The 17,376-nt window shown below is 46.9% G+C and overlaps 1 protein-coding gene across 1 annotated transcript in view; it reads left to right on the top strand.

Annotated features, from left to right (window-relative positions):
- Nucleotides 1-17,092, top strand: part of LOC139546257 (ephrin-B2a-like) — a 39,481-nt gene extending 22,389 nt beyond the window's left edge. Inside the window, exons 3-5 of the mRNA XM_071354406.1 lie at nt 9,892-9,984; nt 10,534-10,650; nt 12,231-17,092. Coding sequence (XP_071210507.1) covers nt 9,892-9,984; nt 10,534-10,650; nt 12,231-12,628 — 608 coding nt within the window. The 3' untranslated portion in view covers nt 12,629-17,092. The remainder of the gene's footprint in view (nt 1-9,891; nt 9,985-10,533; nt 10,651-12,230) is intronic.
- The last annotated feature ends 284 nt before the right edge of the window (nt 17,093-17,376 follow it).

Raw genomic sequence — 17,376 nt, 5'->3', positions numbered from 1 at the left:
GTCTGTTGTATCGTCTGTAGCTGGTATGTACTGAGGGGAATTCCTCCTTTCACCACCCGTTCCAGCGTCTCTCCGTGTACTGAGGGGAATTCCTCCTTTCACCACCCGTTCCAGCATCTCTCCGTGTACTGAGGGGAATTCCTCCTTTCACCACCCGTTCCAGCGTCTCTCCGTGTACTGAGGGGAATTCCTACTTTCACCACCCGTTCCAGCGTCTCTCCGTGTACTGAGGGGAATTCCTACTTTCACCACCCGCTCCAGCATCTCTCCATGTACTGAGGGGAATTCCTACTTTCACCACCCGCTCCAGCATCTCTCCGTGTACTGAGGGGAATTCCTACTTTCACCACCCGCTCCAGCATCTCTCCGTGTACTGAGGGGAATCCCTACTTTCACCACCCGCTCCAGCATCTCTCCGTGTACTGAGGGGAATTCCTACTTTCACCACCCGCTCCAGCATCTCTCCGTGTACTGAGGGGAATTCCTACTTTCACCACCCGCTCCAGCATCTCTCTGTGTACTGAGGGGAATTCCTACTTTCACCACCCGCTCCAGCATCTCTCTGTGTACTGAGGGGAATTCCTACTTTCACTACCCGCTCCAGCGTCTCTCTGTGTACTGAGGGGAATTCCTACTCTGACCACCCGCTCCAGCGTCTCCCCGTGTACTGAGGGGAATTCCTACTTTCACCACCCGCTCCAGCATCTCTCCATGCACTGAGGGGAATTCCTACTTTCGCCACCCGCTCCAGCATCTCTCCATGCACTGAGGGGAATTCCTACTTTCACCACCCGTTCCAGCGTCTCTCCGTGTACGGAGGGGAATTCCTACTTTCACCACCCGCTCCAGCATCTCTCCATGCACTGAGAGGAATTCCTACTTTCACCACCCTCTCCAGCATCTCTCCATGTACTGAGGGGAATTCCTACTTTCGCCACCCGCTCCAGCATCTCTCCGTGTACTGAGGGGAATTCCTACTTTCACCACCCGCTCCATCCTCTCCACCATTGAACAATAGTTTATGTACACAGAACGGGATACTACCTGTAAAATTAAGGTGAATTAATGCCGAAGGGGTCTTGGTAGTGAATTCATTTCAATATAAATGAAATGGGATGGGGGAGTCAGGGGGGGTTGGTATGTCTTTTGGGTGACCCTGTCTTGCTCCAGCCTGTTCTGGGGGGGGTCACGGTGTGTTGAGTTGCAGGAGATGAAGTCACTAACCAGCCCACGGCCCCAGCACCATGACGATGGCTCCACAGCAACGAGAGAGGAAAATGATCTCAAAGCTCCATTTCTCTCTCTCTCTCTCTCTCTCTCTCTCCGTCTTTCTCTCTCCTCTCCGTCTCTCTCTCTCCTCTCCTCTCCATCTCTCTCGCTTCTTCTCTCTCTCTCTCTCTCTCTCTCTCTCTCTCTCTTCTCTCTCTCTCTCTCTCTCTCTCTCTCTCTCTCTCTCTCGCTTCTTCTCTCCGTCTCTCTCTCCTCTCCGTCTCTCTCTCTCTCTCTCTCTCCTCTCCGTCTCTCTCTCTCTCTCTCGCTTCTTCTCTCCGTCTCTCTCTCTCTCTCTCCTCTCGCTCTAGTTCTGTGTTTTGATGGCCCCTCATTGGCTCAAGGTGGTGGGTTAATTATACACACACACACACACACACACACACACACACACACACACACACACACACACACACACACACACACACACACACACACACACACACACACACACACACACACACACCCGCTCCACACACACACACACACACACCCGCTCCACACACACACACATAGCCAGAGGGTTTGTTACCAAGAGGGAATTTGGTTAAGCGCTGAAGGTTCCTTGGTCTTGATTGAGAAACACACAATTGAATGTTCCTCATTAAAGAGGCAGGATCTTCATTCAGTCTCCTGATTGGATAGACACTGGTACATGGAGTTAAGGGGCTGAATGTTTAGCGATAGCCTTTGAAGTATCCTGGACTGTGCTTTGAGGCGAGGGGAGTTTGTTCTAGTCTGCTGGAGAGATGACAATTAGGAGAGTTTATGGCTGTGCTAATTCTGTTGGTTACTGTCTCAAACACAAGAAAACCTTCAAAAACAGTGAACGCTTGGCACACTTACTGCTGTGTGTTGTAAGTTTGTTTTGGCGTTTGTATTGCTATGTTTGAGAGTGTGTGTGTGTGTGTGTGTGTGTGTGTGATGTATGTGTGTGTGTGTATGATGTATGTGTGTGTGTGTGTTGTATGTGTGTGTGTGATGTGTGTGTGTGTGTGATGTATGTGTGTATGTGTGTGTCGCCTAAATTGGTTGTGTGTGTGTGAGCTGTCTCTTCTATCCACTGAGGTGATTTGTCATTTTCAGTGCGATTTCTCTTGATCTGTCCTCTCCCTCTGTGGTGTGTGTGTGTGTATGTGTGTGTGTGTATGTGTGTGTTCTGTGTGGGGGTGCCTGTGTGTTTATGTTGTGTGTATGTGTTGTGTGTATGTGTTGTGTGTGCGGTGACTTTGTGGTTTAACGCAGAATCTTCTGGAAGTGCTCTGAAAGGAAGTAGCTCCAGCCAACAGCCACTCTGAGTGAGAGCTATAAGATTTAGCTGACAAAATGGGCTCCGAAATCCACAAGGACATTTGAGTGAATGTGGCCTGAAGGAAAACTGACACGTCGCATAAAACGTTCTCTCTCTCTCTCTCTCTCTCTCTCTCTCTCTCTCTCTCTCTCTCTCTCTCTCTCTCTGTCTCTGTCTCTGTCTCTGTCTCTGTCTCTGTCTCTCTCTCTCTCTCTCTCTCTCTCTCTCTCTCTCTCTCTCTCTCTCTCTCTCTCTCTCTCTCTCTCTCTCTCTCTCACTGTCTCCTTCTCCCCCCCCTCTCTCTCTCTCTCTCTCTTCCTCTCACTGTCTCCTTCTCCCCCCCTCTCTTTCTCACTCTCTCTCTCTCTTCCTCTCTCTCACTCTCTCTCTCTCTTCCTCTCTCTCAATTCAATTCAATTCAATTCAATTCAAGGGGCTTTATTGGCATGGGAAACATGTGTTAACATTGCCAAAGCAAGTGAGGTAGGTAATATACAAAAGTCAAATAAACAATAAAAATGAACAGTAAACATTACACATACAGAAGTTTCAAAACAATAAAGACATTACAAATGTCATATTATATATATGCAGTGTTGTAACAATGTACAAATGGTTAAAGCACACAAGTTAAAATAAATAAACATAAATATGGGTTGTATTTACAGTGGTGTTTGTTCTTCACTGGTTGCCCTTTTCTTGTGGCAACAGGTCACAAATCTTGCTGCTGTGATGGCACACTGTGGAATTTCACCCAGTAGATATGGGAGTTTATCAAAATTGGATTTGTTTTCGAATTCTTTGTGGATCTGTGTAATCTGAGGGAAATATGTCTCTCTAATATGGTCATACATTGGGCAGGAGGTTAGGAAGTGCAGCTCAGTTTCCACCTCATTTTGTGGGCAGTGTGCACATAGCCTGTCTTCTCTTGAGAGCCATGTCTGCCTACGGCGGCCTTTCTCAATAGCAAGGCTATGCTCACTGAGTCTGTACATAGTCAAAGCTTTCCTTAAGTTTGGGTCAGTCACAGTGGTCAGGTATTCTGCCACTGTGTACTCTCTGTTTAGGGCCAAATAGCATTCTAGTTTGCTCTGTTTTTTTGTTAATTCTTTCCAATGTGTCAAGTAATTATCTTTTTGTTTTCTCATGATTTGGTTGGGTCTAATTGTGCTGTTGTCCTGGGGCTCTGTGGGGTGTGTTTGTGTTTGTGAACAGAGCCCTAGGACCAGCTTGCTTAGGGGACTCTTCTCCAGGTTCATCTCTCTGTAGGTGATGGCTTTGTTATGGAAGGTTTGGGAATCGCTTCCTTTTAGGTGGTTGTAGAATTTAACAGCTCTTTTCTGGATTTTGATAATTAGTGGGTATCGGCCTAATTCTGCTCTGCATGCATTATTTGGTGTTCTACGTTGTACACGGAGGATATTTTTGCAGAATTCTGCATGCAGAGTCTCAATTTGGTGTTTGTCCCATTTTGTGAAATCTTGGTTGGTGAGCGGACCCCAGACCTCACAACCATAAAGGGCAATGGGCTCTATGACTGATTCAAGTATTTTTAGCCAGATCCTAATTGGTATGTTGAAATTTATGTTCCTTTTGATGGCATAGAAGGCCCTTCTTGCCTTGTCTCTCAGATCGTTCACAGCTTTGTGGAAGTTACCTGTGGTGCTGATGTTTAGGCCGAGGTATGTATAGTTTTTTGTGTGCTCTAGGGCAACGGTGTCTAGATGGAATTTGTGGTCCTGGTGACTGGACCTTTTTTGGAACACCATTATTTTGGTCTTACTGAGATTTACTGTCAGGGCCCAGGTCTGACAGAATCTGTGCAGAAGATCTAGGTGCTGCTGTAGGCCCTCCTTGGTTGGTGACAGAAGCACCAGATCATCAGCAAACAGTAGACATTTGACTTCGGATTCTAGTAGGGTGAGACCGGGTGCTGCAGACTGTTCTAGTGCCCGCGCCAATTCGTTGATATATATGTTGAAGAGGGTGGGGCTTAAGCTGCATCCCTGTCTCACCCCACGACCCTGTGTGAAGAAATGTGTGTGTTTTTTGCCAATTTTAACCGCACACTTGTTGTTTGTGTACATGGATTTTATAATGTCGTATGTTTTACCCCCAACACCACTTTCCATCAATTTGTATAGCAGACCCTCATGCCAAATTGAGTCGAAGGCTTTTTTGAAATCAACAAAGCATGAGAAGACTTTGCCTTTGTTTTGGTTTGTTTGGTTGTCAATTAGGGTGTGTAGGGTGAATACATGGTCTGTTGTACGGTAATTTGGTAAAAAGCCAATTTGACATTTGCTCAGTACATTGTTTTCATTGAGGAAATGTACGAGTCTGCTGTTAATGATAATGCAGAGTATTTTCCCAAGGTTACTGTTGACGCATATTCCACGGTAGTTATTGGGGTCAAATTTGTCTCCACTTTTGTGGATTGGGGTGATCAGTCCTTGGTTCCAAATATTGGGGAAGATGCCAGAGCTAAGGACGATGTTAAAGAGTTTTAGTATAGCCAATCTCTCTCTGTCTCTCTCTGTCTCTCTGTCTCTCTCGTTCTCTCCATCCCTTACTCTTTTTTCTTTCTCTTGGTCGAGCAGGAGCCAAACGTCTCTCTCATCTTTTGGCTTCATGGGATAATCAGTCTTTTTTCTTTCCCTGCCTCACTGATCTTCTCTGTAAGGTGCTGGTGCTGGAGGTAAATCCATTTGTCAGGGGCCGTGTATGAGTCTATCCTCCCTGAGGTTCCTTTAGGGATTACAGCTAGCAACTATCTTCTCCTGCCAAACAGCCCAGTGCAGAGCAACGAGCATCGAGGCAGGCAACAATCCCATTCTGTTGCCTATCCAGGTCAGCCCTGCCAGCCTCCAGCCCCTACTGAACTGTGGAGGAAGTTAACTAGGATGTAGGCTGAGTAGGGACACCTTATAGGCTGATCTAAATTCAGTTTGATGTGTTTATGTTCTGATTGTTAAGGTTTAGAGAGAGAGAGAGAGAGAGAGAGAGAGAGAGAGAGAGAGAGAGAGAGAGAGAGAGAGAGAGAGAGAGAGAGAGAGAGAGAGAGAGAGAGAGAGAGAGAGAGAGAGAGAGAAAGAGAGAGAAAGAGAGAGAAAGAGAGACAGAGACACAGAGACACAGAGACACAGACAGAGAGACAGAGAGACAGAGAGACAGAGAGACAGAGAGACAGAGACACAGAGAGATAGTGCTATATAACAACATGATGTGTTTCTGTGCTGTATGTAGACACAGACACAGAACACCCCAGGGAGAGAGGGGTGGATGGATACAAAACCAACAAATGTGTAACCTGACAATTTGTGTTTTCTTCCACCCCGCTTTTAAAATACTGCCTCAGAGTGAGACAGTTCAATTGTCAGAGTTTGTGTTAAATCAACTTTTAAACACTTTAACATGATTGTATGGCTATCTATTGCGTTGGTTACACATCATTTTGCAATAAGTTCTGTACGTTTCTGTCCCTGAGGAAGGCAGATCTCCATTTTGAATGAAAAGCAGGATGCAGCAGGATCAGTCATTAGGACACCTGATTGCAGCAGGATCAGTCATTAGGACACCTGATTGCAGCAGGATCAGTCATTAGGACACCTGATTGCAGCAGGATCAGTCATTAGGACACCTGATTGCAGCAGGATCAGTCATTAGGACACCTGATTGCAGCAGGATCAGTCATTAGGACACCTGATCGCAGCAGGATCAGTCATTAGGACACCTGATCGCAGCAGGATCAGTCATTAGGACACCTGATCGCAGCAGGATCAGTCAGAAGACAAGCACTAAACACACACCCTGCGTAGCCTACTGGGAGACAAGACATGTGTGTTTGTGTTTGTCTCGTGTGTTTGGCGTGTTCATCTGTTGAAGGTTGACCCCCCCCTGTGAGATAGAGTTCATGCAGTCCATTGGAGGAGGACGGATCATAATAATGTCCGGAACGGAGAAAATGGAACGGCATCAAACACCTGGGAACCATGGAAACCATATGTTTGATATATATGATACTGTTCCACTGATTCCGCTCCAGCCATTACCACGAGCCCTCCCCATTTCAGGTGACCACCAACCTCCTGTGAGATTACAGTCATGCCACTAGTATTCATGGGATGTGAAATAGTTCCCAGGAGAATGCTGTATGCCACTGACTCTGATAGTATTGTCAGGTAGAGGTGATGATAAAAACATTATACTTTGTCTTTATGTGTGTGTCAGAGTGCACGTCTTGTGTGTGTGTGTGCATGTTGTGTGTGTCTGTGTCAGAGTGCACGCGTGTTTATGAAGGGAGTGGACAGAGAGTGGGAGGAGAAGTTCCACCCTTTTCTCTTGAACACCAATCACTCACTGTCACACACAAGAGCAGTTGTGAGCAGCGATTGTTTGACTATCCTGACTAGCCAAACACAGAGGGGGCAGACTGAGAAATGCTATAGAGAAGGAAGGAGGGAGGGAGAGAGAGATAGAGAGACAGAGGGAGATAAAGAGAGAGAGAGAGAGAGAGAGAGGAAGAGAGGGAGAGAAGAGAGCAAAATAGCAAAATAGCAAAAGAGAGAGAGTGAGATTTCATTATGTGTCTTCATTATGTTCATGATACCCCCTCTACACCAGCCATGCTAGATCAGCTAGAACTGGCATGTCAATGCAATACACACTCTCTCTCACACACACACACACACACACACACACACACACACACACACACACACACACACACACACACACACACACACACACACACACACACACACACACACACACACACACAGAGGAAAGCACAGAGGGAGAGAGGAGAGGGAGAGAGGCCACTGTACGCTGGCGGAAAGCCAACCCTCTAAGCCCTGGCAGCTCGTTAGCCTCTATGTTACTGACCTGATAGACCACAAGCCACCCTCCCAACCCCCCCCCCCCCAGACGCAGTGCAGCCCACCGCCTCTAGGGGCAGCGGAGGGACTGGGAGAGAATAGCACCAGGAATGGAGGGACTGGGAGAGAATAGCACCAGGATGGAGGGACTGGGAGAGAATAGCACCAGGATGGAGGGACTGGGAGAGAATAGCACCAGGATGGAGGGACTGGGAGAGAATAGCACCAGGGATGGAGAGACTGGGAGAGAATAGCACCAGGATGGAGGGACTGGGAGAGAATAGCACCAGGATGGAGGGACTGGGAGAGAATGGCACCAGGAGTGGAGGGACTGGGAGAGAATAGCACCAGGAATGGAGGGATTGGGAGAGAATAGCACCAGGATGGAGGGACTGGGAGAGAATAGCACCAGGAATGGAGGGACTGGGAGAGAATAGCACAAGGATGGAGAGACTGGGAGAGAATAGCACCAGGGATGGAGAGACTGGGAGAGAATAGCACCAGGATGGAGGGACTGGGAGAGAATAGCACCAGGATGGAGAGACTGGGAGAGAATAGCACCAGGATGGAGGGAATAGCACCAGGATGGAGGGACTGGGAGAGAATAGCACCAGGAATGCAGGGACTGGGAGAGAATAGCACCAGGATGGAGGGAATAGCACCAGGATGGAGGGACTGGGAGAGAATAGCACCAGGATGGAGAGACTGGGAGAGAATAGCACCAGGATGGAGAGACTGGGAGAGAATAGCACCAGGATGGAGGGAATAGCACCAGGATGGAGGGACTGGGAGAGAATAGCACCAGGAATGGAGGGACTGGGAGAGAATAGCACCAGGATGGAGGGACTGGGAGGGAATAGCACCAGGATGGAGGTACTGGGAGAGAATAGCACCAGGATGGAGGGACTGGGAGAGAATAGCACCAGGATGGAGGGACTGGGAGAGAATAGCACCAGGAATGGAGGGACTGGGAGAGAATAGCATCAGGATGGAGAGACTGGGAGAGAATAGCACCAGGATGGAGAGACTGGGAGAGAATAGCACCAGGAATGGAGGGACTGGGAGGGAATAGCACCAGGATGGAGGGACTGGGAGAGAATAGCACCAGGATGGAGGGACTGGGAGAGAATAGCACCAGGATGGAGGGACTGGGAGAGAATAGCATCAGGATGGAGGTACTGGGAGAGAATAGCACCAGGATGGAGGGAGATCCATGCAGTGGCTAGTGCCATAGAGCAGCATTAAATACTGTTTATACTGGAGCTAGACTCTGATTCTGTATCATGTCACCAGCATGCAGGCCGGGTACAGCGTTTTAAGTTATTTTGGGTCTTTTAAAAGGCCTCTCAGCATCTGTTTAGAGGCCCATTTTATTCTACTATCACATGTGGGATGTCTCGCATCTCGCGTCTCCCCTCAACTCCCCCCGTCTCCAACATCTGGCTCCATAGTGTTTAGTGTTGGCTGCTGCTCTGGCCTCAGGCCGCGGTTTAAACAGCTTCTCAAACCCTTTACGTTATTTTATATTTAACGCTTACTGAAACATGCAGCACCTCCATCCATTCCCCCATTTCTCTTTACGTCCCTCAACACCTTTTGACTTTTATTTTCCTTCCCTTGTTTATTTCCCTCTTTTATTGATCATGGATTTCCTCCATTCTTTCTCCCTTACAGCAGGTGTGTGTGTTGGTCTCTGTGTGTGTTGGTCTCTGTCTGTCTGTCTGTCTGTCTGTCTGTCTGTCTGTCTGTCTGTCTGTCTGTCTGTCTGTCTGTCTGTCTGTCTGTCTGTCTGTCTGTCTGTCTGTCTGTCTGTCTGCCTGCAGGTTAAAAGGGAGCGATCGAGAGGTTTATGTGTATTAGTAGCTGGGTTATTTTACTACCATTGTAACACTCTGTCTGTTTGATAAGCCGTTTCCTGTGGCTCAGCCAAAAATCCAAGATGGTCGCTTGTCGTTCCTGTTCTATTGTCTCCGTCTCTCTCTGTCTCTGTTAGTGATATTATAGACTCAATTACCCAAGCTAATTGACTTTGGGGACAAGCATAGGCTATGTGGAATATTCTGGCAGCAATGTGGAGTGACTAGGGGAAGAATTGTGACTTTATTAAGAGGAAATCCCTCGCTTGTTAGGGTCTTTCAACGTTTCCCTGCCATCTTTAAAAAGTGGCTGGTCAGCCCAAGACATACTTAATGGACATATGGCCATGGCACTGTATTATTTGGATGTTAGCAATGATGTGTTAGCTTCGTGGCTAATGCTAACCTTCTCTCTCTCTCTCTCTCTCTCTCTCTCTCTCTCTCTCTCTCTCTCTCTCTCTCTCTCTCTCTCTCTCTCTCTCTCTCTCTCTCTCTCTCTCTCTCTCTCTCTCTCTCTCTCTCTCTCTCTCTCTCTCTCTCTCTCTCTCTCTCTCTCTCTCTCTCTCTCTCTCTCTCTCTCTCTCTCTCTCTCTCTCAGCAACCTCTAATGGCACCATGGAGGGGCTTGAGAACCAGGAAGGAGGAGTTTGCAAGATGAAATCCATGAAGATAATCATGAAAGTGGGACAAAGTGAGTATTTCTACTACCAGTTAATTCATGCAAAACGACACATGTGAGTGTCTGTGAGCAGCAGCGTGAAGTCAGGAACAGATAACCATACAGTCTTTGTATGTACACACTATAAGGTTATCTGAGGTATTACCTACTGCATTATTCAACTCAATAGCCTCCATGACACTTAGGACAGAGATTGAGAGACAGAGAGACTTAGAGACTGATGTAATGGATCATGAGATGGATTCCCATGTACACATCTGTCCTCTGTGATGACGCCCGCCCGGTCCCTGCTGATAATTTAACGACCATGATTATTCATAAATCAGTTGCCTCGCCACCCAACGGGGTCATTTTCCCCCAGGTCGCCATCTACAACAGTAGCAGCTGCTCACTGAGAATTGCTGAAGGTCAGGGAATTAATCAGGAGCGCACACACACACACACACACACACACACACACACACACACACACACACACACACACACACACACACACACACACACACACACACACACACACATTCAGAGTGAATCATCCATGTCTTGATGGTTTTCTTCCAGATCCCTCTGATCCTGTCTCACCCAAAGACAAAGACTACCCCACCAGATACCCTCCCAAGCAGCCCGACACAGTGGGAGAGGACGCCTACAAACCAAACCAAGTGCTGGAGAAGACAGGTAACAACAAGTCATAACGCAGTCGAGGGTTCTTTTCTAACTAAGTTTTGGTAAAAGCAGGTTGAGAGTTTGTGTGAGTGTGTGTACGTGTGTGTGGTTATGTGTGCGTGTGTGAGCGTGAGTGTATTGAAGGACAGGAAGTAAAGGTCAGCAATTCCTCTCCTGGTAATTGAAAGTAAAACTGATAGGCATCTCTGGGCTCATAGCCTACAGTATCCCAGCCCCACTCCTCGTCAGCAAAGTGACATTTTCATGAAAACCATCCAATCGCTATCCAAAATCTTAACAGCCTTTTTCAGCACAGACACTTGTTCTCCACACGCGCACACGCACGCACGCACGCACGCACGCACGCACGCACGCACGCACGCACAGAGGCTGTTCTTATCTATGCTATTAATTGCAGTTAAAATCTACAAAGGAAAACCAGACCCTCAATTTCCGCAATTAACTTTATTTTGAAGAAATCAGTCGAGGAGTGACAACAAGCTGATCTATATAAAACGCTGCCAGGCCTCTGGCCCCACCTTTCTGTTTTCACCCTCTGACGACCGGCGTACGGATCTGCTAAATCCCCGTTGGCACCACACTCTGCAGACCTCAGCATCTTCTCCTCTCCTGTCTGTTTCCACCTCATCCCTCCTCCTCGGGTCAGAGCAGAAGCATATGGGCATCAGTGGTATGAGCAGAGTGTCTGAGGCAGCATAATCCCCTTGTTAAACAACGGAAGGGTCCCTGCGTCGGGCCCACTGCCATTCCCCATAGCTGTGGCACTAGGCCCTCAGGGGAACCAGACAGGGAGACACAGTAATCCTGCAGCCCAGGGAGGAGGCCCCTATCCCGGGGGAGGGTGGGGTGCAGACCTGCCCTTGAGTCTTGGAAGTATACCAGAGTAGTTGTTATGAATCGATATGACACAGCTCATGTTGCTTCTTCCATCTTATAATACGATCTAATTCCCTGTGGACCTAGTAATAAGTAGAACATGAATGTGTCTATATTCATTATAGGTTTGGTTTGTTATTGAAATGCTACTGCATCGTGCTCTATGTGGGACTGTGCCGTAGCTCCTAGGTCATAGGGATCACAAGCTGAATTTGAATAGAGGGCAGATGGATTGTGAGAGCTGTGTGAGAGCAGCCCTCACTCTCTGGTCATTGTGCTCCTTCTACCTGTCTTCCATATTCACTGTGACACAAAGAAAATATTGTGAGAGAGAGAGAGAGAGAGAGAGAGAGAGAGAGAGAGAGAGAGAGAGGGAGAGGGAGAGAGAGAGAGAGAGAGAGGGAGAGGGAGAGGGAGAGGGAGAGAGAGAGAGTGAGTGAGAGGGAGGGGGGGAGAGAGAGAAAGAAGGAGAAAGAGAGAGAGGGGGGGAGAGAGAGAAAGAAGGAGAAAGAGAGAGAGAGAGAAAGAGAGAGAGAGAGAGGGAGGGAGAAAATGGGCATGGAGAAACTGAATGGAGACCCCCTAACCCCTCCCTCTTTTTCTCCATTCTCCCTCCATCTCACCTCCTTCTGTATGAATATTAACAGGGTTAATTCATTATTTTCACTCACAGTTTACATTTTTTCTCCTCTCAGATTCGTCGTACAGGGAGGGCGAGGGCGACCAGGGGCCGGGCGGTAAATCCTCCAGCATCATCGGCTCCGAGGGGGCCCTGTTAGCATGCATCATCTCGGGCAGCGTCATCTTCATCGTCATCATCATCATGCTGGTCCTGCTGTTGCTCAAGTACCGGCGGCGGCACCGCAAGCACTCTCCGCAGCACGGCACCACGCTGTCTCTCAGCACGCTGGCCACGCCCAAACGGGGCAACAACAATGGTTCGGAGCCCAGTGACATCATCATCCCTCTCAGGACTTCAGACAGCGTCTTCTGCCCGCACTACGAGAAAGTGAGCGGAGACTACGGTCACCCGGTGTACATCGTTCAGGAGATGCCCCCTCAGAGCCCTGCCAACATCTACTACAAGGTCTAAACTCACCTCCCTGGCAGGGCGCTTTTTGGATTGGTCCCTCCTTTCCCATCTCTCTGTTATTGTTCTTGTTGTTTTTACAGAAACGTTACTATTGTGGTTATTATTCCTTGTTGTTAGGATTCGTTGGAGAACACAAAAAGAAAAGCTGCTCGCTGGGGATTTTTGGGGGAATACCTCCTATCCGCTCCTCTTCTCTCCCAGCAGCGTGTTTGTGTGTGTGGACAGACGGACGGACGGAAGGACAGATGGATAGTTGGAGAGACAGAAAGATGCCCCCCTACAGGTGTTTGTTTTGGATACACAGAAGGAAAAGAGGAGTTGACCCAAACCTCCCTGGATATCCTGCTCTGGGATTCTCCCCGAGAGAGACTACTGCTGGGAAAGAGAGGGAAAGAGACAACGGAGGGAGAAAGAGAGGGATGGCAGAGAGAGGAAAAGGAGAGAAGGGGTGGACCATGAACTCATGTCAGTAATGGCAGTTAGCCCCTCTGTCCAGAGACACTTTGTGGATTCAGTGACGGGAGCGGAAATATCCACTCTGGGACAATCCCAATTGACACACGGACATCAACTTATCACCCACACAACCACCCACTCACTCACCCTATCACCCACCCACGCACACCCACTCACACACCCACATACTCACCCACTGTCAGTCATTGTGAACTGTTCAGACCCTCGAACTAGTTACGACCCATATTTCCCTCATCGTTCCGACCACACCTTTTACTTTCTTGCATCATTAATCGTTACCGTGGTTACTTAAAAAAAGGTTTTGGAGAAGAAGAAAAAAATACGATTCCTTTTTATAGCGTCAGATTGTTGGTTCATTCCTGGTATCGTTCAACTTGCAGATAGATAATTTTTTTTGTAATGTGGTTTTGTCGCAGCTCATGCAGTGCTGGTGTACGTGACTTTCACACACACACACACGCACACGCACACGCACACACACACACACACACACACACACACACACACACACACACACACACACACACACACACACACACACACACACACACACACACACACACACACACACACACACACACACACACACACAGCAGCCCAGCACTGGGAGAGCAGAAAGCAGGACTTAGAGAGGGCTGGGCCATATGGAAGATGAGGTGTTTGATTTGTGTTCCGTCCCATCGGGGGACATGCTGCTCATTCTACTCCCTCTGAGTGGTCAGGGCTCGCCAGGTGGCTTCTGGGAAGGGTGGAGGACCTAAATGAATGCTAGAGCAGCACTTTTTACCCCCCACTGTCTCTCTCTCTTTTCCCTCAGTCAAGCAGTCAGATCACAGAGAGGGAGAGAGAGGCGCTGGCAGAGGAGGTGAAAGAGAGAGAGGATAGAAGCTGTATCCCTTTCAGTATAGTTGTAATAGTAGCAAGGACTGACTTTCCATAGATGGGCCTTTACAACACCGAGAGGTGTTAGTGAACCGGAAATACAGGCAATAAGAAATCCCACCATGCCTTGCTGCTGCAGTTTCAGCTACATGGAGGAAAGGTAAAGATAAGAGAAGCCCAGTTCTGGTGGAGTTTAACCCAGCCGCTGGCTGAAACAGAGAGACCCAGTTCTGGTGGAGTTTAACCCAGCCGCTGGCTGAAACAGAGAGGCCCAGGTCTAAGTGGAGTTTAACCCAGCCTCTGGCTGAAACAGAGAAGCCCAGTTATGGTGGAGTTTAACCCAGCCGCTGGCTGAAACAAAGAGGCCCAGGTCTAAGTGGAGTTTAACCCAGCCACTGGCTGAAACAGAGAGGCCCAGGTCTAAGTGGAGTTTAACCCAGCCGCTGGCTGAAACAGAGAGGCCCAGGTCTGGTGGAGTTTAACCCAGCCGCTGGCTGAAACAGAGAAGCCCAGGTCCAAGTGGAGTTTAACCCAGCCGCTGGCTGAAACAGAGAAGCCCAGGTCCAAGTGGAGTTTAACCCAGCCGCTGGCTGAAACAGAGAGGCCCAGGTCCAAGTGGAGTTTAACCCAGCCGCTGGCTGAAACAGAGAGGCCCCGGTCTAAGTGGAGTTTAACCCAGCCGCTGGCTGAAACAGAGAGACCCAGTTCTGGTGGAGTTTAACCCAGCCGCTGGCTGAAACAGAGAGGCCCAGGTCTGGTGGAGTTTAACCCAGCCGCTGGCTGAAACAGCTCTAGGTTCCGTAATGTCTGCTCCCAGGGGCAACAAGAACCGTTGCTATCCTACACAACTTTAAAAAGCACAGGGACATCAAAGCTCATTGTCACTGTTTCTCAAACATCATCTTTAGCATTTCCTTGTTGTTGTTTTTTTACTATTAAATGTTTTGTTTGTTAGAAAAATAGATGTACATTTAAAGGAGGACATTTTGAAACAGAAAGAGTAAGAAATTAACCATATGAAAAATCATTATTTATTCATCATAGACCCATTAAATCAAATCAAATCAAATGTATTTATAAAGCCCTTCTTACATCAGCTGATATCTCAAAGTGCTGTACAGAAACCCAGCCTAAAACCCCAAACAGCAAAGCAATGAAGGTGTAGAAGCACGTGTGTTGTCAGAAAGACAGTGATGAGAAGTAAACGTTAATATTGTCTGGTATAAAAAAAGTACACATTATGCAAGCTAGGGGGTTTGATGGATCTAATTCACCCATAATGTCCCATCTTTTCATTTAACTTCCACCCAGAGACACAGGACTAGGGCCTGGGAAGGGGATAGGGAAGGCAGCCTGGAAATATGCTCCAAGGGGAGAGGAGGTTGTTGGATCCAAAATAGCGTAACCACGAGGCAGACCAGCAGTGTATCCCACACTCCTTCACTGTAGCATCTCCCAAAGGAACATGGGAAAGATTCTCATGATGACCCTGTGCCCCTCTTTCCCCACGCTACCGTGTGCGTGTGTGTGTGTGTGTGTGCCTCCTTTTGAGCAAGGCCAGTGAAAGACAGCCATTTTATTCTCTTTATTCACACACATTTGAAAAACATTGACTTAAGAAAATGAGAACACGATTGTGACTTATACCACGCCCAATCATGTATCTGTTCGCAACCAACATTCTCATTAGTTCATTAAGAACATCAAATTTCACCAAGCCTTGTATGATCTGGGGTTTGTGCCTCTAAGAGGCTACAAAATCTGCAAATATGCAATTTCTATTTATTTTTTTAAGAATTGAGAGAAATCTACACCAATGGAAAGTGTTCTTAAAAACCACTGAGAGATGTGACAACAAACAGGACGTAAACAAAACGAGTAAAGTACATCGCACGAGCCTGCTGTTAGAGTTTTTGATTTCTAGTATTATTTTAAACTTTTTCATTTATTTTTATTTTTACTGTGTGCCGTAGTTCCAAGGTAAACTGTGAAGAAGAAAGAAACGTTTTGAAAATGAGATGCACCTGGACAGTTATTTAAGAAAAAGTGTGAAAAAAAAAAACTAAAAACACACCAGGAATCACAAACAAATTGATGTTTAGTTGCGACTGCGACAGAATATGACAATCGTTTTAGTTTCTTTGAATCTGACGTCCTTATCCTAGCTAACGTACAACTGACATTCTTCTAACATGGCTAGGGTCGTTTTTTCTCTGTTATATGAATGAAATGTTGCAGCAATGTTGAGAGAATGTTAGTAAGCTGGCTAGGAGAAGTACTTCAGGCTACTGTAAAATGCCTTGCTCGTATTGGTCAGCCCTTGGTCACCTGACTCAGTAATTTTGCACCGTTCTTCTGTAGGTAAGAAACTGTAAATACATGAATGTTTGTATTGTTTATGGATCCCGGGGTTGTTACAATAGCCTTATTCACCTTTTTAGGAAAGTAAATGGAAATGAATAAAGAGCAAATGGAACATCAGTAAAACAGAGCATACTTTTGTTGGTAAATAGCTTGTGTATATATTGACAAGATCAATAAAACAATGTTTTTATCAACTCTTAAAGTAAGATGTTTTGTATAGAATTAGTTTTTTTTTCTTTTCCCTATGTATTTTTAGCTAGCGCTCGTTGGAAAGCCCTTGTCCGCCTCCCACTCCCTCCCCTTTTGCACTGTTTCCATGGCAATTTGGTTTGGAAACAATTGAGAGAAAAAGTTGCCAAACCGACTGCTGCATATTCGTGTGAACCATAAATATTTATTGAATTCATTTTTGTTGTTCTGTTATTTTTTTTATTTTTATTTGATTTCTGTTCAGTAAGTGACACAGTATTACGATTGCGTTGTTCATTTGTCTCCCTGTCCTGGTTTCGTTAGTCTGTCCTGGTTTCGTTAGTCTGTCCTGGTTTCCTTAGTCTGTCCTGGTTTCCTTAGTCTGTCCTGGTTTCCAGGTGGCTGTATCTGTAACCCCTCCCCTTGCAGTTTGAGATGACCAGGCCGTTGAAATGGTTAAACATTCAAAAACAAAATAAACTAAAGTGACACACATTCCACCAGTCTGTTAAGAACTGAAAATGTTTTTCAATAAAATGTTTTTCCTATGGACATGCCGTCTGTGTTTTCCTATGGACATGCCGTCTGTGTTTTCCTATGGACATGCCCGTCTGTCTGTGCTGTTTTGAGTCTGTATTTCTGAATTAGATGGGATTTTCTGAACTTGTGGCTTCTCTACAGGACATCACACTGTGTCACACTTGTGGTTACATACGGGTTTCCCTGCAAAACACGTCGACCTTCCCTAGATACAGCATTTAATACTATTGGAAGGCATTGACATCTTACCAAGACAAATTATTTGAGTACGCTGACAGATCATTTCACTTTAACCT

Source organism: Salvelinus alpinus, chromosome 20, assembly GCF_045679555.1.
Source record: "Salvelinus alpinus chromosome 20, SLU_Salpinus.1, whole genome shotgun sequence".
Lineage (NCBI taxonomy): Eukaryota > Metazoa > Chordata > Actinopteri > Salmoniformes > Salmonidae > Salvelinus > Salvelinus alpinus.
This window is presented reverse-complemented; position numbering and strand designations above follow the sequence as displayed.